Source organism: Papilio polytes, unplaced genomic scaffold (assembly GCF_000836215.1).
Source record: "Papilio polytes unplaced genomic scaffold, Ppol_1.0 DF824047.1, whole genome shotgun sequence".
NCBI classification, from domain to species: Eukaryota; Metazoa; Arthropoda; class Insecta; order Lepidoptera; family Papilionidae; genus Papilio; species Papilio polytes.
This window is the reverse complement of record NW_013525157.1, coordinates 6,259,146-6,280,336: the sequence shown is the minus strand read 5'-3', so window position 1 is coordinate 6,280,336 and position 21,191 is coordinate 6,259,146. Positions and strand designations below refer to the sequence as shown.

General features: G+C 32.3%; 3 protein-coding genes across 4 annotated transcripts; 2 read left to right on the top strand and 1 right to left on the bottom strand.

Moving 5' to 3' along the window:
* The first annotated feature begins 941 nt into the window (after positions 1-941).
* Positions 942-9,929, top strand: LOC106100762 (cytochrome P450 4g15). The gene is made up of 9 exons (XM_013279781.1): positions 942-1,033; positions 1,702-1,915; positions 2,378-2,581; positions 4,090-4,269; positions 7,744-7,940; positions 8,260-8,541; positions 8,624-8,861; positions 9,171-9,356; positions 9,493-9,929. The coding sequence occupies exons 2-9, from the start codon at positions 1,705-1,707 to the stop codon at positions 9,669-9,671; spliced, it is 1,677 nt and encodes a 558-aa protein (XP_013135235.1). The 5' UTR covers positions 942-1,033; positions 1,702-1,704; the 3' UTR covers positions 9,672-9,929.
* Positions 8,755-13,291, bottom strand: LOC106100763. Of its 2 annotated transcripts, none has more exons than XM_013279782.1 (11): positions 13,093-13,291; positions 12,668-12,879; positions 12,411-12,602; positions 12,274-12,344; positions 11,928-12,114; positions 11,605-11,782; positions 11,219-11,411; positions 10,915-11,047; positions 10,346-10,526; positions 9,952-10,089; positions 8,755-8,839 (listed from the first exon to the last, which is right to left on the bottom strand). In XM_013279782.1, exons 1-10 carry the CDS (start codon positions 13,227-13,229, stop codon positions 9,966-9,968), a joined length of 1,608 nt encoding a protein of 535 aa, XP_013135236.1. In that variant the 5' UTR covers positions 13,230-13,291; the 3' UTR covers positions 8,755-8,839; positions 9,952-9,965. The 2 variants fall into 2 exon arrangements, with proteins under 2 accessions (XP_013135236.1, XP_013135238.1); XM_013279784.1 differs by having other exon boundaries at positions 10,346-10,490.
* Positions 13,292-16,101: 2,810 nt separating this feature from the next.
* On the top strand, positions 16,102-18,173 carry LOC106100377 (odorant receptor 4-like). The gene is made up of 8 exons (XM_013279205.1): positions 16,102-16,232; positions 16,572-16,714; positions 16,926-17,124; positions 17,363-17,463; positions 17,569-17,669; positions 17,768-17,790; positions 17,978-18,044; positions 18,114-18,173. Exons 1-8 carry the CDS (start codon positions 16,102-16,104, stop codon positions 18,171-18,173), a joined length of 825 nt encoding a protein of 274 aa, XP_013134659.1.
* Positions 18,174-21,191: the final 3,018 nt, after the last annotated feature.

Below are 21,191 nucleotides of genomic sequence, written 5' to 3'. Positions count from 1 at the left end.
CTGCTGGGTATTGGCCCCTCTGTATTTTCCACTTGTCTGCCGTTTTCTCCCAGGCTTTTTCCGCTATTATATGTCATCTATTACAAAATGAAGACGAAATGTACTGAACCTTAAATAAATCGACAACTTTGTAGAAGATAAAACTAACGTAATTTCAAATTACATGTCTGTTAAATTTACGTCTAATATCTAGTCTTTTTTCATAGGAAAAGCGAGCAAAAAAGAAGAAAAAGAGCAACAGATCGCTTAATAACTCGAGTCAATAAATTAACATTACTATTTGTGTTAAAATATTGAAATTATTAATGACAAATCTATACTATCTGTACTATATACTATATACTATATACTATATAGATCTATACTTCTATACTATTATAATAAAGCGTAAACACACATTTCTTTGTTGCCTAAGATGTCAGCAATTACAGCGTATTTTTTAATTATTTCTTTTTTTAATAAAAAGCCCTACACTTACATAACGCTTTAGGCTATATATTTTCACGCCATTAAAATTAGGGGGTAATTATATTGGATAAAATTCCTAATGTGGGAAAAAGACCATAAGTTACTGCCAACATCAAGGAAGCAAGGTTGCCATGGTTTGAATGTCATGTCATTTTGACATTTGCTATTAATAATTTGACAATAAAATAAAATCTTCACAATTTTATGCGGATGAAGCACGGGAACAGCTAATACCTAATAAACGCGTTCATAGAGAATTAATAAAAAAATGACATACCTATTGGCTTTATGTTCTTATAAAAAAAGTTAGCAATAAGTTAAATTCGATAAACCTATTGATATACCATACATTATTAATTACGTAGACAAAAGTTCTTGTCATTTGCATAATAATTCGCTGCGTACGCTATTCTTGCTAACGTCACAAGCGTGTATATAGAGAGTTGCGCAGGAGTGGATAAAATAGTCCGCATTAAGACGCGGTGGGCATCCCTTAGAACAAAAGTCCATTAGCTTTGTATCATTCTGTGTTGGCTCTCGTGGAGCTGAGTCGTTTCAACTAAAGGTAGGAATACATCTGTGACCTGTGTTTGTGTGTTCGTTATTATTTTATTAAATAATACAATTTAATTAAATATATATTATTCTTTGGTAGTGAAACTATATCACGATATATAAAAATATATATATTTTCACGATCATTGCATTGAAATAAAATCTGTGTTTTAATTTTCTGTTTTTATTCTATGTTCTGAAATTTTGTTAATAAAGATATTTTGTAAATTATTAAATTGCGTGCTACAATTATAATTATAAAAAAAATGTCATTTTTGAATATTTTACGGTTTTTAATTTTCTTAATAATGATGTACGTATTCGCATAATAATCAAATTTCAAATCCGCTTTTAATAATGTTATCGCGAAGTTAAGCAATTCATTTGTTACAGTAATATCTTTAAGACACAGCTTACTAAATAACTGAAGCAGACTTTTTCTTTTTCCTTAATCTTGCATATTTTGAACGCATTTAATGCCGTACTCGGAGTAGTTAAATGGTCACTAAGGTTGTGCGTGAGTGTGAATTTAATACATGACATGTACAACTAAGTTTAAGTATAACTTTATGATATAAATTCGCTAAAATAGCGAAAGACTGCTATCAATAGATATCTTTTAAGTTGTTTTGTGTGTACTCTGTCATTAACAAAACTAAAAAATACCTTTATTCTTAGAAAATGGGTTACACGGCTACAGAGAATGTGGTCCAAAGCAGCACTTGGGCTGCGACGAACATGTTCTATGTTCTCCTGGTACCAGCTCTAATACTCTGGTACGCGTATTGGCGGATGTCCAGGAGGCGTCTGTATGAACTAGCGGAGAAGTTAGAGGGGCCGCCGGGACTGCCGCTGATTGGAAACGCTTTGGACTTCACCGGGGGATCCGATGGTAAGTAAACATATACTATGTAATGTTAGATTAAATTTATTTATTTGATTTATGTTATTGTTTATCTAATTTTCTTTGTTTGTGAAGAAAAAACTCAGATTATCTAACTAGTATTATAAAGAGAAAAGATTTGTGTTTTTGTGTGTAATTAAATAACAGCTCAAAAACCACAAGACCGATTTCAAAAATTCTTTTACCATTAAAAAGATACGATGTCAGTAAGTTACATAGGCTATGTATTTTATTACTTTTCATTTCACACGGGCGATGTCGCGAGCAACAGTTAGTTAAATTTAAGTAGAAATAATCTTACATTTAAATTAAATGTGCTTCATTTAAAACTTAAATAAATTAGAGATACGTCACGAAAAGTCTAGTTTAGTGTAAAGCCTAAAATCCGATAAATGTATATAATCTGTGTAAAAATAAATAAACAAATAATTTTTACTTTTTTTTTGCCAGAAATCTTCAGGAATATTGTAAGCAAAAGTTACCCATACGATAGCGAGTCCGTTATCAAAATATGGATCGGACCCCGACTCATCGTGTTCCTGTACGACCCGAGGGATGTAGAGTTGATCCTCAGCAGTCATGTCCACATTGATAAAGCGGACGATTACAGATTCTTCAAGCCATGGCTCGGAGATGGTCTCCTAATCAGTACAGGTAAATATTAAAATAGGAAACTGGTAAAATAATAGTAAAATCGTCTTTTTTCAATTATTTGCATCCTTATCAAATGCTTTGTGGTCCTTTTGTGCATCCTACGACATTAAAATGTATTTCAATTAATTTGTTATTTAAAGGTAACAAACTTTGAACAGCATTATAAAATTTGAAACAGTAAGATTGTCCCAATAGTCGCCTAAATCTACACCGATTTTGTACCTGCACATAACCTGTATTGAAATGTAAATTTAGTGACGTTATCTCCTACATTATGCATTGTATTTTATTTGTCTATTATAGTCATTTTACTAAGAATAAAGTACATATTAAAATATACACTCAGAATCATCAATACATAATATAGCCATCTAAGAGCTCTTAATAACAAAGGGTTAAACCATTTTACATGTAAATTAATCTATTAGATGTTGTTATAGTAATTCCTTTCTGATTATTTCTACATCAAAATACCTAATTATTTATCAAAAGCATGAGATCCTAAACATTTAGAGCCCCCGCAGACAACAGATTTATTAGCAGCCAATATTGATTTGGGTTAAGCCAAAATAATATAAAACAAATCAGTGTAATTCGCCTATTTTCATATATATACATACGAAGCTATCAACCAATATAAAATCTGTAGTCTACAGTGGCTTAAACTTAAAGTTGGGTAAGTGAGACTAGTAAACATTTTTTGACATGCTTAAAACAATAAAATGATTCCTTTAAAAATAGTGCACTATATAAAGGTAGTCGTAGGTTAAACATAATTGCGCCAATTTTCCTTAACATCCCGCTAAGGGAAGTGGTTTAACCTCAAAAGCCTTGTTAATGCATTATGTGACTAGCTTTATAATATTTTATTTCCTGGTCATCTTAGAATAAATATTTCCTCAATAAATACTATTATATTAACGTCACATAATATTAATACATTATGTGCATGTGCATATATAAAAATGCATTTGATTATGTTTTAATTAGCAAACTTGATTTTGATCAAACTTTGGCCTTTAAATATTGACCAAAGATTTCTACACCACATTATTAAATAATACGATTGAAAAAGTAAGAAAATATTAGGAATTTGTACCAATCATCCAAATATCCTAATTTAATAAGCTGCCAATACATAGTGTTGCATATACACATATTCTTATGGCATTTTTGGTGTTCTTTTCCCGATGCACAAATCTAATACAATTTTGTCAAAAACGCTACGAATACTTCCCGCAAATTTTCGTGCTAGGCCCCCCGATTACGTAAGTCAATCATGATAGTAATTTGCATGTTAGAATATTCCACTTTTTTGTATAACAAACATAAGCGAGTCTCTATCCTTGGGTACCTATTATGTATTAAATAAACATCTTAAAGGTGAATCTCCACTGTCATAACAGTATTACAACAATATTGTTAACTCTCTCGTATTCTGAGAAATAACAGAGATAGCATTAGTGTTCGTATACATTTTGAATCTCATGATAATGTCAACGTATTAGGACAAAAATGGCGGTCTCATCGCAAGTTGATCGCACCAACTTTCCACTTGAACGTGCTGAAGAGTTTCATCGACCTGTTCAACGCCAACTCCCGCGCTGTTGTCGACAAACTGAAGAAAGAGAGCGGCGTGTTCGACTGCCACGACTATATGAGCGAGTGCACAGTGGAAATCTTACTTGGTAAGTTCATTTTAATGTAAACGTAAATAAAGTAGAAGCGCTTACTTTGCGATTATAACACAAAAACACTATATTTTATCCGACGAGCTTTGCATATGGTCCTTCGAGTCGGATTAGAAAATCTTTGCTCGCAGACAAAAATTATGCATTATAATTGACAACATACTTGTTCAAATAATCACGAAAATTACTATTAGGACTATTCTTGGTGTAAAAGCAACGTGTTTAAAATTCACTACTGTTTTACAAAGAATAGAATATGTAGCACTTTTTTTATATTTATTAGATAAGTTCCGCATTAAACAAGTAATTTCAAAGGTTGCTGCCATAAGTGCAGTGTAATAACCAGTTATAAAACTGAATCGACAAACATAAATTATAAACGATTCCGCTATTAATTAAATACCTAGAATTGTAGTAACATTTATGTTGGTCAATAGAATTTTAAACCACATAATTATTTACTACACATGCATAATTATACTGCACAATGTTAATTCCTATACAACAACTCTGTGTCATTTGAAATCGCATTGACAAATTCTATTTGTGTGTGTGTGTTTATAAATAATATGATATAGAAAATAATAAGGTTCTCAATTGAAAATACATCATATTGAAAGTCAGAAGCTGTCCTACATTATTGCCTCTAGTATAAAATGTGAACTTATTTTGCATAAATCCATATCGAAAATATATTTCATAATTTAATGATTTATATTAAAATTGCAATCCAACGTTGCGGGTAATTTCCGCTAACTCTAGCATTGACACAGATTCAGTAACAGAACTGCAACCTCCGAATTAAAATAACTAATCTATAGTTTCGTTTTATAGATGTTATTATTTTTTAAAGTTAGGATGACCTCTCCGTAAAAGGCTGATTTAAAGTTATACTAAATAAAATTTCGGACATTCTAAAAGACTTCTTAGCTAAATATATCTAACTATTCAATCGGTAAAGTAAATAAAGCATAAAAAACCGGTATCTATTAACTACTACATAATTATGACCGAGACTAGCTAATGGAAATATACGGATCAAAACATATTGTTCCTTTTTAAAAAGTTCCGTGAGAATGTGAGATACTCGTTCCATTTATTTTCCATTACGTCCAATAACCCGTAACTTCCGAAGTTTGTTTTATTTTATGGAATTCATTTTCAATAATAAATGAATATCTCGTTTAAGACGAAAACATATTTTGCTATTATAAACTTTAAATCATTTATTTTGTTGATTGACAGTGGAGTCATTTCCATTCCAATACGACCTCCAGTAGCCTAAACGGTTTGATCTATTTTAAAATTCAAGGTTACGTTTCGAACTCTATCCTGGATTGTGGGTTATATTTGGATAGTTAAATTGATCACCATCTCAAAAGCCAATAATATGTCTTCAATTCCTCTCGTATAGAGGATGTCCATAGGCATTGCACGGTGTTTCGCTGCTTGCTTGTCCTCTTCTCTTAAAAAATAAGCTGATTGTTTTTATCTATTAATTGCATCCATGCTATTTTATCATAATCATAGTCTTATTTCAAAATAATTACATAAAATAAAAACTTAAATAATGACTTAGAAAAATTTACGAAATGGCAACTACTAGCTACTATAAACATTCATTAAATGCAGTTATTTTAATTATAACTCATATATAAATTATTTAAATAATAAAGATAGTTTGCGGAACAACCCAAGATGTAATAATTGCAAAACTTTTGAATGTCATTTGTTCCTCTTGTCACGTATTACTCAAGTGACAACATAGACTATACGACCCTCAATGACCACGACATGCCATTAAGAACAACACCTTGAGACTAAGATCCAGTTACATATAAAGATTAGAGAACTTTGATGATTAGCGTTCTTTCCGGTGTTATTACATTTTTTCCTTATTTGACTTTACGCGATAAATGTTTGCTTAATAAGCTATCTAATGAAAAAATAGCCAGTAGTAGTGCCACTAGAAGATATAAATACAAGAACATGCATTAAAAACGGACGCAAAAAATGCATTCCGTTTAATTTATGCAAGGTCAATGCAAAGCAGTTTAGCTAAAATGTCATGATTACTACGGAACGGGGTCAGAAGAAATTACTGTCTTACAAACATGGCAATATCCGCGTTACTTCCACTTGTAAAACATTGTAAAACACAACTTAATTGAAATGGATTATTTAATTCCTTATTATAATAGTAATAACATTGTTTACTAGAAGTTGCATTTATTAATATTAATAGTAAAATACATAAGCACGTACACGATGCACCTTTACGTATCGTGTGTAATGAAGTTATGCATTTCGTGTGACAGGGAAATGGTTAATATGTCGTAATTCCGTGTGAAGTTAGCGACCACCCACGTTCAAACACATAGGTGATGATAATCGAACGGCGCGAACAATTAAGTACCCTATAACACATATCGTTACACAATAGGTAGTATTACTGCGGGGTCAATAGGTCCATCAATTTGAAAGAAATAAATACGTGTATCCCGCAAAGGCTTTCGTTATTGCTCCGATGATCGCCATTTAATATTCTATTCTGCATCGTTTTAATGGTATAAATCGTTTTGTATGCGAGAAACGAGTCGATCGTGCACTCGATGCGGCCGAAAACAGGATACGTTTCAAATAGAGCCTGCGAAAAATTTCAATGTTTTTTTCCACGTTTTTATTCGTCATGTTTCATTTTACATATTCTACTTAAAATTGACGTCAATAAAGTGATAAAATGTCTGATCTCGACCGTTATAATTTTGTGAATGACCGAGGTTAGGTGTTATTATGATCTCAACTTATATTAAATGTACCTTTAAAATTCTGACTTGAAGACAATTAGATAAAATTAGATCTTGATTGCGATCTACCGAATGTTTTGGTTTTTACCACTTCCGAAATAGATAGTACACACTCCGAAGCATGCTTTCGTGTTTACATTACCAGGTATACTGGTATGAAGTGGGCGCTAAGATACATATGTAGGATAGGAAACATTTTTTTCGAACGAGCCTTTATTTTTAGTTTGTTTGTTTGCTATGAAATCTGTGAAACATATTTAGTCTACATTAAGTCATTGAACAGACAACATCAGATTTTTTCATCGTGTTAAAAATGTCGAATTTTGTACTAGAAAGTGACTTGCGGAAAGCATTTGCCAGAAATGTGGTCAAAATGTGTAGAAAACAATGGCCAATACTTGGAATGAAAAGTTTTTTACTTTCCGATTAATAATTAGTGTTTTATTTTCATAAAAAACGCTCATTTCATACCGGTATACCTGATATTAAAGGAACTAGATTAAGAGAACTACTTATTTTAAATGTATTTATTTCAAAATAAAATGCCAGAAGTGTGGATAGTGTTGGAATATAGTAAAAGTAGAAGGGTTACGGTTTCCGCAACTCCACGGCTTCCGCGTACTTTGCATGTATTGGAATGTAATGTTTTGTATTTCTTTATCAGAGACTGCTATGGGTGTCAGCAAGAGTACTCAAGATCAAAGTGGCTTCGAATACGCTATGGCTGTAATGAAGATGTGCGACATCCTCCACTTGAGACACACAAAGATCTGGCTGCGTCCTGACTTACTCTTCAACTTCACTCAGTACGCTAAAGTTCAAAACAAACTTCTTGACGTCATCCATGGCTTAACCAAAAAGGTAAAACAAGTTTTAATATGACTAACTCAATTTTTGGTAAATGGAAATAAAGAAATAAGAATCTTTAATACGTTTACTGATGATAAAATTTTCTTGATATACATTTAAAAAATAATGTTATTTGAATTGTTATGATTTAACATTGGCGTGGCATCGCCCATGTGATACACGCAGAGCCGGCAGCCCATTGTTTTTATATTTTTTTATATAATTGCCTTATGTAACACTGCATTTCCGTTAATTTATAATGAGAATAAAGAGGTTTTTATTTTTAATATTTACAAAAAAAGTAAATAGTCTTCTTAACTTGTTTTTAAAGGTTATCACCAAAAAGAAGGCAGAGTTCAAATCGGGAAAGAAACCAACAATTGTCAGTGAGGTCGAAGTTCCAAAGAATAGTTCATCATCATCCAAGACCACATCAGTTGAAGGACTTTCTTTCGGTCAATCCGCCGGTCTTAAGGACGATCTGGATGTCGACGATGATGTTGGTCAAAAGAAACGTCTGGCTTTCCTCGACTTACTACTTGAGAGCTCTCAGAGCGGTGTCGTTATATCGGACGAGGAAATCAAGGAACAAGTCGACACAATCATGTTTGAGGTAAAACCGTTTAATATAAATACATGATTGCTCTAACACTACCACACAAATAGATTATTTAAAAAATAATTATACCATACAGGGTCACGATACAACAGCAGCTGGCAGTAGTTTCTTCTTGTCTATGATGGGTATTCATCAAGATATCCAAGATAAAGTAGTTGAAGAACTCGACCAGATATTCGGTGACTCCGACCGTCCGGCGACATTCCAGGATACCTTAGAAATGAAATACCTTGAAAGATGTTTGATGGAGACCCTCAGAATGTTCCCACCAGTGCCCATTATCGCACGTCATCTGAAACAAGATGTCACCCTTCGTAAGTATTAAAAGAGATTGCAAAATTTAAAACAAAAATAATTTGCTCTTAAGCTTTAAAATCGTGACATCCTTTTAAATTTAATTGTAAACAACTAAGTCTGACCCTGGATGTCGCTATTAAAAGGTGCAATATGAAAAGATACAAATGTCCCTTGATAATATTTAGTAATTCCTTGAGATTTCGTTGTTATTTCTTAAGGGCTAATATAGTTCTAGGACCATGCTTACACACATTATCATGTTTCCCAAGATATTGCACTTGGTGCTTAATACTATAATTAACATTCGATAACCGTATCTCTTACAGCATCGAATGGTAAAAAGGTGCCTGCCGGGGCTACCGTGGTCATTGCGACATACAAGTTGCATCGTCGTTCTGATGTGTATCCTAACCCAAATACATTTGACCCTGACAACTTCCTACCTGAACGCTCCGCGAATCGTCACTACTACGCCTTCGTGCCTTTCTCTGCTGGACCCAGGAGTTGCGTCGGTAAGTTACTTTTTTACAATATACATAGTTAAATCATTTAAAAATATATAAAAATTGTTGTTTATCTTGTGTATAAATAATACTCTGAGTTTTTAAGATTACTTGAGTAGAAAATTATATTCTATTTATTTTACAGGTCGTAAATACGCTATGCTCAAGTTGAAGATAATCCTGTCAACGATACTCAGGAATTTCCGTATCCACTCAGACCACAAGGAAACCGACTTCAGGCTTCAAGCTGATATCATTCTCAAACGCGCCGAAGGGTTTAAAGTTCGTTTGGAACCACGCAAACGGTTGGCCAAAGCCTGCTAGACAACGACCAAAATGCCTGGATACCTACTGCTGTGAAAAATAGTTTTTTTTTACAGTTTCTAGTGTTATTAGTGCAAATGATACCAGTACTGACTAAATTATTAATAATTGTATGTATAATAATGGTGGAAGAACTTGTCGAAACGGGTTGTGAAGCGGTTAAAGAATATTTTGCTCAAATCTGTTACGGATATATTTTCTGTAAATAGTTAATTTCGCTCACTTGTTTTAAACAATTAAAGATGAATAAATATGAAACCTTGACGTTTTATTTCCTCACCTGATCGAATAGGTTTATCTAATAAAACTGCTTCTCAATTTTCTGATGTCTTCTATGTTTACTCCTCTATTTAGTGTCTGTTCCGTTTTTGTATCGTCTTCAAGGACATTTCTAGTAGACCTTTCATTTAATCGCATCCTAATATAGATAAGGGAAAACACGATAACAAGTAAATACAAAAAAACAATATTTATGTAATCTGAAAGCACTCGTCATTATTTCTATATCCTCCTTCTTCATGAGGTTTTGTCATTGAACTAGATGTAACTAAACATAAATAAGCTTGAATATTTGAGATGTTCTTTTAAGTATTAAATTATTTTATCATTAATAGAAAATATATCTATTATTCGAAACAAACTGCCAAAAACAGATCAGTAACATAAATACATACCATAATACATCCAACGGTGTTCGATGGTGACTTGGGCATAGACAAGGAATGTACTTATGATGACCTTTATCCACCCACCAGGAGGCCTTTGATGATTTCCATTCAATTATCTTTACTTTTGCAACAGTGCACGCGGCAGCTTGTTCTAGAAATTTGAAGTATGACCCCATGAGTTCTTGACCTATAATGTCATGGAATTTGTACCGTTAATTTCCATATAAAAGATTTATTTAAAATGTAATACGTTACAACTAATCGTATTATAAAACATGCTATAATTTTGCAACGACATTGGAATAATGATAAGGTCAAATCGTTTTCCCTGTGAATAATAAGCGTTAAAATTAATTGTTTCAATATAATTTAAAATAAAACCACTCAAGTATTGATTGATAGAAAAATTATCAATAACCAAGAATCAGTGATCATAATACTGAATTCTATGACCAACAATGACTTTCTACATTAAGGGAATTGTCAGATCAGCTCGGTACAAACATGATCAATTTATAATTTCACTGTGTTGTCTCGCGCTACGATGGTTCTTTAGTACAATAATGCTTATTTACCAGCTGAAATCGCCATCATTACTCTAGACTGTTCAGCATCTTCATCAAGAACTTCTTGTTTTTGTGTTTTATATATTGTATCTATATCGGAATACAATATGCTTGTTTGCGTTTTTGCACCTTGTATCTGGTCCTGGGAATTAACAGAAGTGTATAGTAAACAATTATTAATTATTTTATTACAATAATATGTTCACGGAACCATTAAGTTATTTAATTACAATTTAATTGGCCTTATAAAATTGTCCATTAAGAAAAATAATTTACCGTATAAAAACTGTGTAGCGCAATAAACATTACTTACTTGCACAATATATCCCATAAAACACATAAAAGCTTCTTCCAAATGTTGTGTTCCAAGATCTGGTCTTTCTCTTCTTAAGTGCAATTCACCAAGTAAGTGCAAAGCACGACCTAAATGTCGACGTAAACCATTTTGCATTGCCAATTCACCCATTTCAGTGAGCAATTTGGAGGCAGTTTCGTGATCGCCTAATCTTTTAACAAAAAGTAATTATGAAACTTTTTAAACACTAATTTACCCAATGGCATCATTTATTTTAAACACGCGCTAAATAGTAAATTAAATGGAAAAGCTTGTAAAAAGTGAATTCTTAAAACCATATCTACAACGAAATAACACGCGAGACCGGGTTTATAAATGTTAAGCATTTGTTTGAAAAAGTATACCTTTGCCTGACAGCAGCGAGATGCATTTTCGATATACACAAACCATTGATGTCATTATTAGCTTCATATATTTTGTAGGCCTTATGAAACGATTTGAGAGCATTATTTAAACTATTCATAGCTAATTGACTTATTCCGATTTCAATTACTGCTTCTGCTGCTTTTGGAATATCTCCAGCTGAAGTATGTAAAACGAGATTCCTTTTATTCTTGATTAAATTTTTAAGAGTCAATTTATTAATAACATCATACTGTATTGTTAGTATCGACTAAACTTTTTTTTAATACAATCTTTAGATTTTTTTTACATGAACATATTTTACCATCTTTAGCTCTTCGTTCAGCCAAACGTGACAATCTTTCTGCTTTCGCCGGATCTTCCGCGCGAATTGCTCTCGCTTTACTCATTAGAACCTTATGCAGTTCTAAAACTGTCACTACGAAAACAGAATTTGGAGCACTTCTAAGTGCTTCAGTGATTTCACTGTCATTTTCAAATAGAGGCCAATCCTACAAAATTTAAAAAATACATATAATTTCTCATGCAATGACAGTGTTCCGGAAACAGTCTCAAGAGAAGATGCCCCACTGTTCGTTTAAATAGCGGTCCTATGTTAGGTAAAGGTAGAGTCGAGTTGTTTTATGAAATAAAATCAAAGATACGTTTACCTTTCCTATTGCACTATCCCGTACGTCGGAAAAGATTTCATACGCCTCTTCCATATCTTCGTTACCTGGAACTGAGAAACGTTCTTCGTTTAAATAGACTCGAAGTTAAATTTGAAACAATTAAATGAAAAACTTACATTTGTTGAGCAGAAATGAAGCGTAGTGATATTTACAGCAAGCTTTTTGTCTCCCACCATCTAGTAAATAATGGCTAGCTACTGCTATAGCGGCTAAGAAAAATTTCTCTGCCAACCATAAAATGCCTTTTCCTTGCTCAGAATAGTACAAAGCAAGCTTTAGTAACTCTAAGCACTCTTTCTTCTTATTGTCTGCAAATACATTTCAATAAAATTATTTTTCTCAGTGAATGGTCACGGTAAATTAAGGCGCTTACCTCTATCGCGTTCTCTTTCAGCTCTTTGTAGACCAGCACAAATATGTTCTAAAAAGTCCTCCCGTTTTCTAATATCAACCACGATCCCGATTTCATCTTCAGATAGAATCTGAATGTTATCATAAATAAGATCTTGTAGATAATCTGAGGATTCAAAAAATCCAGCTTCTTTTAGTTCTAATTCAATACACGTGTGCAAAGGTAGCTTATGTCTGAAAGCAAAAGTGGAATTACAATAATGACTTGAACTTCTGTTAAAATGTTATTGATCAGTGGCCTCGCCAAATGGAAATAAATTATCTCTATCATGCCGTCTGGGGTGTCTATTCAAATCTTATCGCGCAAAGAGTAACTAATTAATACTAACTTCGTACATCAAATATAATTATTTTTCTTCTAAATATACTTCAAAGATCAATATTTACCTTCGAATTCCTTTTGCATCAAGTGTATCTAGACTGAACAAAGCTTTGTTTCTCATATTTTCAAGACTGTTCTTTGTCATGCATGCCATTAATTTTGGCAGCTTTCTCTTTTTTGGTATATCGAATGCTTTTGCCATATTTAACAAACTAAAATAAAATCTGTTATTTAAACTAAAAGTTATAAACAAACATAAAGCAATGTCTTGTTGACAAAACAGACTTTTTTATAATTTCTTCCCTAGCAACCGATAAAATACTTTTTTATTTTTTCTTCTTTGTACAAAAATTATATAAAAACGTATATAATTGTAATTCTTATTTGATTATTGTTTTCAAAAAAAGTTGTAATTAACTTCTCATTTTAATTTTTGATACTTGGTGATTGTGATATTTTTTTTGTAATTATTACGCTTTGGTCATAATATAGTTTGATTCTAAAATTACGTTACCTAATCCTTACAACGCAAACTTACCTTTAGGCAAAAAAATTGAAGTATTTAAAGCATTTAAGATATATTTAATCATAAAAACTCATATCAGATTAGGGACTATATATTTAATATTTTCGTTTCGAATTTGTTCACACAAGCTTTATTTATTGAACAGTAATATAATTTAAATAATAAATAATATTCAGTTTTTCTTAGAGTATTGTTATCAGATCTTATTTTCTTACATCCTCTTTACTTGGCGGTATATCTGGTGTCTGGGTGCTCACGTTAACTGGGTTTTTGACGACTACTGAAGAGGCTTTTGGTGGAGGTTCATTATTATCGTTTCTTTCTTCTTGCATATCGTTAGAAGAACTTTCCGAATTTTCTTCGCCGGTTTGACTTTTCTTTGCATCCTTTAAAGCTTTAAGCATTTCTAAAACAAAGGAAAGCTTATAATAAATTAAAATAACACCTGTCTTGGATATTACTGATAGAATCGTAATTTGTCATACTACAAATTACTCAAGAGTTATTAATCAAGAGCGTCGGTGGCTCAGTGGTTTAAGCACTTGACTTGTAATCTACAGGTCTTGGGTTCGAACCCCGCCATATACCAATGTGATTTTCGATTTTTCGAATTTTTATATTTACCCGACGTTCTTACGGTGAAGGAAAATATCGTGATGCAACCTGCACATATCGGCCAAGAAATTCAAAAACATGTGTTAAGTCCATCGTGGTTGACTATAGCCTAATTAAGGGTAGGCTCCGAACCCTTCGGTGGGGACATATAGTGAGCTGGTGATGATGATGACAAATTACTTAAGTTGACAAAACTATTGAAGTGATCTAATGCTGCATGTTTTTATTGTTTGGTTAGACCACAAATATTGTTTTAGTCATGCATGGAATTATAGTTATAACCACAGATAATACAATACTATACTTAACCTTACCTAATAAAGAAAACTTCTATTTCCCAATATTTTCTATATGTTGTAGTATTAGTACATTTTAATATTTAGGGTATTTGAGTTTACAGGTTACTTGTTAACGATTAAAACATATTTACCTCTTCGAAAGTTCCCTGATAAAGGCATTTTAAATTGTTTTTATTATCAGGTGTACATTGTTAATTTATTTATTTTATCGTATTTATCATCGTGATTATTTTTTCGTATATTTTACTGATGTATTATGATTATTTGACAAATGACGTTGTTTGACGTTTTTGTCAGTGAAGTTAATCTTTAAAGAGTAAAAAACCATAGAACCTCTTCGCATTTGTTTTTTAAAAATACCCTCGGGGAAATGATTATTAATTAAGTATGTACCAATAGGAAGAATTGTTTCTATTTTCAACGAATCAACGCTAAATAGAAAATTTATTAATCGCTGTCAATATAAATTTCTTTATAGTTTTCAAGAAATCAGCTTCATTTTTCATAACGCACTTAAAGTGACCACACAAAAAGATTTCCAAAACCTATGTAAATTCATGTCGTCCGTAATTAAATCGAAGTATCGAAAAATGTTTTTAGATCATTGGATATTTGAACGGTTGTTTATACAGCCGATTCACCTGTATAAAAGCATGTTTTAACTGTCATTTATTTACACTTATCGGCGAATAAGTCTCGGGATTATCCCTTTTCATGTCGCTGAGCCTTACCATTACGACAATAAATACCATTGCAGATAAGACCCATAAATTTTCTGCCGAAATCTTCTATACCGAATTTCCTGTTTTTATGAGCTGAAATTAAATTTATGTTTCACATGTTAATGACAAGTTTAGTTAACATAATTTCTTAACAGTGATACTAGTTATTATACAATATACCTAAATGGTTACCTAACATCGTATCATACCTAAATGGTTATGATACGATGTTTCAGCAAATACCGAAATATGCATTCCTACTGCATTGACTATTCTGTAATACAACTATATTAATGAAGAGTATTACCATATTTCACAGTGGTAGAGCCCGCGTTAACATCTTCGCACGAATGGGTCGGTTCGCCCGGTGAAATACCACGACCACACAGAAAACAGGCGTGAAGTGGACACAATTCCGCGTTTCGTCTGAGGAGTGTAGTGCCGGAGGCCCAGTTTTAGTCCCATCTTTTTCTTATAAAAGAAGGATTAGATGAGAAAATGGATTTGACGGTGGAGGAGACGCATAGGAAGGGGAAATATCTTCTTTATGTCTCCTCCGTCGATTTAGGGTAGGCAACGCATCTGCAATTGAGGATGTCTATGTGCAGCGGTCGCTTCACCTTTTTTGTGGATTTGGGTGGCCGCTTGCCCGTTTGCCACCTTCTTGTATAAAAAAAATAATAATCTGTGTGAATACATCCTAAGAAAGAGGTAAGGAATGAGCCAGTAATTAAGCGATTATTTATGCGTTGTGTATTTAACGTAATTATTGGTTACTTAAAAGACGATACAAACAATGGTACTTTTGTAATTAAGCAATTAACTAATAGCAGTCTACGCTGCTATTTAAATAGCTTGGATTTTACGTATATCATAATGTTGTTTTTGGTTACAAAGGGTTAGTTTAACGAAATGAAAATCGATACAGAGAAAATTTTGTACCAAAAAGCAATTAAGAGAGTTAACACTTACCTTAGTATTATTGGCTTATACCTTAAAAATCATGAACCGGAACAAAATATAAAACGCCTTGTGAAGCGTTGGTTCTTTTGTTTAAATTTTCTGAGTCTTCTCTACGATGTTTTGGGCGAAATATCTTGGATGATAAAAGGGTCTTTTTCTGGAGATTTAGCTTTAATTGACCTTACACTTTTGGGACCTTGCCTTACCATGTGTTTTCTGGGATGTGTAAAATCTTATTATTTCTTTAAAGAAATCTCACTTGCTTATCAATTGATTTACGAACTTAACCTCCTATGTTCTGATGGAACAAGACTAGTCTCTGAACAGAAGACAAAGTTATTGCAACTTAATATGATTTTTCTTGATAGAGCCCTAAAATGTTTAATAACTTTGGACTCTATTGGGATAATTGCTTTTAGTATTGGACCTCTTTTTATTTCGATATCTCAGTATCATTTATCTGGTGAATTAAATCTTTTGCTACCCTTCTTTATTTTATACCCATTTGACGCTTTTAATATTTATGTGTGGCCTTTTGTGTACATACATCAAGTATGGTCAGGTATGTATTTATGGGGTTATACAGGCTTCGCCAGCCGATGATCCTAGGTCTAAGGGCAGCTACCATAAATATGATTATAGTAGTTTTATATTTTTATTTTACATTTCTGGATTCTCGAGCGAGGAGACAGTTACAACCCCTAGCGCCCTGGAGATGTCCATGTAATAATTTTTAAAAAAATAGTTACTTGTTATGAACACATTTTTTTCAGCCGTTCTTGCTGTGTTTACCGTTTTGGGACCGGATACCTTATTATACACGTCTTGTGTTTTAATCAATGATCATTTTTGTCAACTGAAACATGAAATTAGATTTATTTTCGATCACCATGATCCTGAATTAGGTGTACGAGATAATGGTTTGAGGGAAAAAATTGTAAATGTAGTTGAATTTCACACACAATTGCTGCGGTGAGTAACTATTTTGATTAATATGAATATTAAAGAAAAACATTGATATCTAGATTAGACTGTTTTGCTTTGGTTGATGGTTGGTGGATTAAAACTAAGAATGTTGGTCTTTGAGGTTAGTTTTTAAAAGCCTAGGATGACGCAATGATATATTGCATTTAAAAAATATCAGGCGCTTAGTAAAGATTACTACGACGTCTTTGAAATTTAGTAAATTACTTTTATCGTTTTTTTTCAGTCATTTACAATGGATTGAGATAATTTACTCGAAGTCAACGCTTTGTAATGTATTGACCAGTTCTTTACTAATTTGTTTCACCGGTTTTAATGTGATGGTAAGTAAAAAAATGTAATTTAGTAGTTATAAGTCATGTATTTTTTTGTGCATTAACTTAACTATTAAAGACTTTGCCTATTGATCGCTGTTTTATTCTTTATAGGCAGTAGATAACATGATAATGGTGATGCCATTCATCCCGTTCTTGCTCATGGTTATTGGGCAAATATTTTTATTATGCTACTACGGAGACTTAATACAAAAATCTGTATGTAGAATATTTTAATTTTGAACGAAGCATTTGATAGTCATTTAATATTTGAATGTACATAAATACGCAACAGTGACTTTCTATTGTTTTTTTAGAATGAGGGGTTAACTGAAGCAGTGTATAGTAGCGCCTGGTATAAAGTAAAAGCACCAGTTGCCAAAAATTTAATCATTATTTTAATTAAGTAAGTAACATATACTAATAAATTACATAAATCATCAAATTCTTATTCTTTCCCTTTTATTTCTCTCTCTCCCTCCTATTCTGTATCAATGTAAATTTCACCTATGTTGTATTATTTACAGAGCACAGAAGCCTTTTAAATTCACAGCGTATGGTTTTGTGGACATCAACATGGCAGCGTTTACAAGAGTAATTTATTGCTACTTTATGTAATTATTTTTAAAGCATTCACAGATTTATAACTTAACTTTTTTTCAGATAATGAGCACATCTTGGTCCTATTTTGCTTTATTGCTATCGTTTAATAAGACCGAATAACCGACTTACGGTATGTCTTATTTTTAATTAAAATCATCAAGAACTCATGGAAATATATCTATTATATTATTCTATACATACTCGTATAATAAAATTGGAGTGTCTGTTTGTAACATTAAAAGAAAAAACCAGGTTTCGGACGGACGATGTATTTGCGTTGTTAATAACGAAAATCGCATTAAAAAAATTTTTTGTCTTTCTGTCTGTCCGCAAGTTGCGTTTGTTCCTGGTAATCTACGCAACGGCTAGGTCGATTCGACCGGAATTTCACTGATGGGTAGCTGACATAGACAGGCATATTATAGGCTACTTTTTTTATCTTAATACTGCGTCGACAAAGTCGCGGGCAACAGCTAGTTTACTTATATAATACGTAAAGGCGCTTCTCACTGTATTATTTGTTATATACTTGAATATTATAATAATTAATAAACAATACTTTGATTTACATATTTATTTAAAAGACGGAGTAAATATGTATTCTATTAAATACTCATTAAACGTTATTGTTAAAAGCATTACTGTGTAATTACTTGTTTTAATAATATTATAAAGCGGATGTATTTATTTGTTTATAATAGAGAATATTTTTTACGACACGCTGTATATCTAATTTTGTAACATATATACATATGTACTTATATAAGAGCGATACAATCATAATTTTATTCTATTAATGTTGGACGGAGGTCAAAGTTTTCTAGTATAACTATTCTTCTTTTTGTAAGTTGTACACAAAGCAGAGAAAAACTTTTACTCGTTCATGATATATTTTCTATATAGAGGTTTTTATTTATGGCATGTAATTTGTTGTGAAAGTTCATATCTTTGCCTACACAAAATGTTTTCACACGTAACAATTATTTACTTAATAGTATTTTTTTAATTCATTAATTTATAACCCAATTAAAAATATATTTTATCATTTCGAAATACAAAAAAATTGTAAGCACGTAATAAAGGTTATACGCATGTGACAAAGAAGTCTCCCTTGATTATTTCTGTATTTCTCTCACGTCGTCATCGAGTCCGTTTGGGGTGCGATAAAACATAACTCTGAATATTAATACATTTGTTAATTCACATCACGATTCTATCAATTATTTCTTTGAATCGTAAATTATATATCAGACTATTTACTTAAGGCAATCTAGAACAAACTAACTTTATGGCTGCCATTGCCTAGACGTTCTCTCGCAAGCAGATAAATTGGCTAGATTTATTGTGATTGTATAATATAACATACAGCTAAATGATGTTTTGAATAAATAAGTTATACTTATATATATCATACTAATATTATAAATGCGAAAGTTTAGATGGATGGATTGTTAGAGTTTGCCTAAACGGCTGAACGGATATCGATGAAATTTGGTATAGATGTAGAATACAGTCTGGAAGCACAAATAGGCCACTCATCCTTGTATTTTTCGCGACGGAGTCGCGGGCATAAGCTAGTTCTAAATAAATATTTATGAGAAGATTTTAATAATTTATTGCATGCACTATGACATTGATATGCAATGTTTAAACCAGATTTTCTACGTTATTGCATGTTTGAATTTGACCTCAGTCAGCTTCAAGATAGATAAATATCAAAGGACTTTTAGTCCGAGGTTCAAGTTAAGTCGGTTAGGTAAAAAGTAATAATTCTTAGCAGAGTATTAGGTCATATTTCATCGTTTTATCTAGCCTATTCATACGGTTGTAAGGTCGCTTGCTCTGTGGATGTTAGATAAAAAAAGCTGTATTTCGTAGTTTGTCCTTTTAAATGTAAGAGGTATATGTTTTGACCTACAAAATTTATTAACAATAACCTATAAACATATACTTGTACAATAAAACAATAACTAAAAAAAGATTTCATTATTTTTTTTGTAATTAATTTTTGCAAATCTTACTAATCTTATAAATGCGAAAATTGGATGGATGGATGGATGTTTGCTAGAGTTTGTAGCCTAAACTGCTACACGGATCTCGATTAAATTTTGCATAGATGTAGAGGATAGTCTAGAAGACCACGTAGGCTACTTTCTTTGGTTTTTAATTCCACGCGGACGGAATCGCGAGCGAAAGCTAGTTAATTCATATAATTCTCTAAACCTACAAAAAATAGATTGATTAAACATTAGACAGGTCTGTTGTGTGATAACTAACTGTAACGTAACTTGAAATAACTAAACTTTATCGAATTACATTTGCCACGTCTATATTGTTTTCAAAGCTATTGAACGTGACCCAAGCCTTATTGACTCTACTTTGTGAACGGATCAACCCGACCTAATTCTATCTGACACCCCTACAATTCTCAATGAAATTCATATTAACAGTAAAAGAATGCAACTATATACAATACGATTTAAATCTAGAGTAGATGATTAAAAAATAGTAGAGATTAAAAAAACATTACTGTACCTACTAGTTTTAAATAAAAGGTGTGCTTTGAGTCAGTTTTCGTTTTTTTTTTTATATCATAAGGTCGCAAACGAGCAAGCGGCCACCTGAATCCACCGAAACGGAAAGCGACCGCTGCCCGTAGACATCCGCAATTGCAGATGCGTTACCTACCCTTAATTGACAGAGGAGGCATCTCCTCCTAAACATAAAGAGGACATTTTCCTTTCCTATGCGTCTCCTCCAGCGTCAAATCCACTTTTCCTTCCCATCCTTTCCTATTAAGAAAAGGGTGGAAAGGGACTAAAATTAGGCCTACGATTTACACTCATCACACGAAATGCGGAATTGTTTCCATTTTACGCCAGTTTTCTGTGTGGTCGTGGTATTACACCGGGCGAGCCGATCCATTCGTGCGTAGATGTTAAAGCGGGCTCTACCACTGTTAAGTATTTTAAGTTAAAGTTGCTTTTCGTTTACAAAATATAACACATTCCTGTTAACAAACTTCGGTTCTCTCGATGCTAACGCAATAAAACAATTAACCTATTTCAGGTAAGATTTTATAACAGCGATCATGTTATATAATTTACTTTTCACACGCATATTGATATTAATCAAAAG

Bases quoted from the DNA above. Each gene is read 5' to 3' on its own strand.
- LOC106100762 (XM_013279781.1), top strand. From the start codon at position 1,705: ATGGGTTACACGGCTACAGAGAATGTGGTCCAAAGCAGCACTTGGGCT. The intron at 1,916-2,377 runs GTAAGTAAACAT...TTTTTTTGCCAG, and splicing joins CTTCACCGGGGGATCCGATG to AAATCTTCAGGAATATTGTA. The intron at 8,862-9,170 runs GTAAGTATTAAA...TATCTCTTACAG, and splicing joins GAAACAAGATGTCACCCTTC to CATCGAATGGTAAAAAGGTG.
- LOC106100763 (XM_013279782.1), bottom strand. From the start codon at position 13,229: ATGGCAAAAGCATTCGATATACCAAAAAAGAGAAAGCTGCCAAAATTA. The intron at 12,345-12,410 runs GTAAGTTTTTCA...AACGTTTCTCAG, and splicing joins TTCATTTCTGCTCAACAAAT to TTCCAGGTAACGAAGATATG. The intron at 10,527-10,914 runs GTAAATAAGCAT...ATGACATTATAG, and splicing joins AATGATGGCGATTTCAGCTG to GTCAAGAACTCATGGGGTCA.
- LOC106100377 (XM_013279205.1), top strand. From the start codon at position 16,102: ATGAAAATCGATACAGAGAAAATTTTGTACCAAAAAGCAATTAAGAGA. The intron at 17,464-17,568 runs GTAAAAAAATGT...CTTTATAGGCAG, and splicing joins CGGTTTTAATGTGATGGTAA to TAGATAACATGATAATGGTG. The intron at 17,791-17,977 runs GTATAGTAGCGC...TATTATTTACAG, and splicing joins GAGGGGTTAACTGAAGCAGT to AGCACAGAAGCCTTTTAAAT.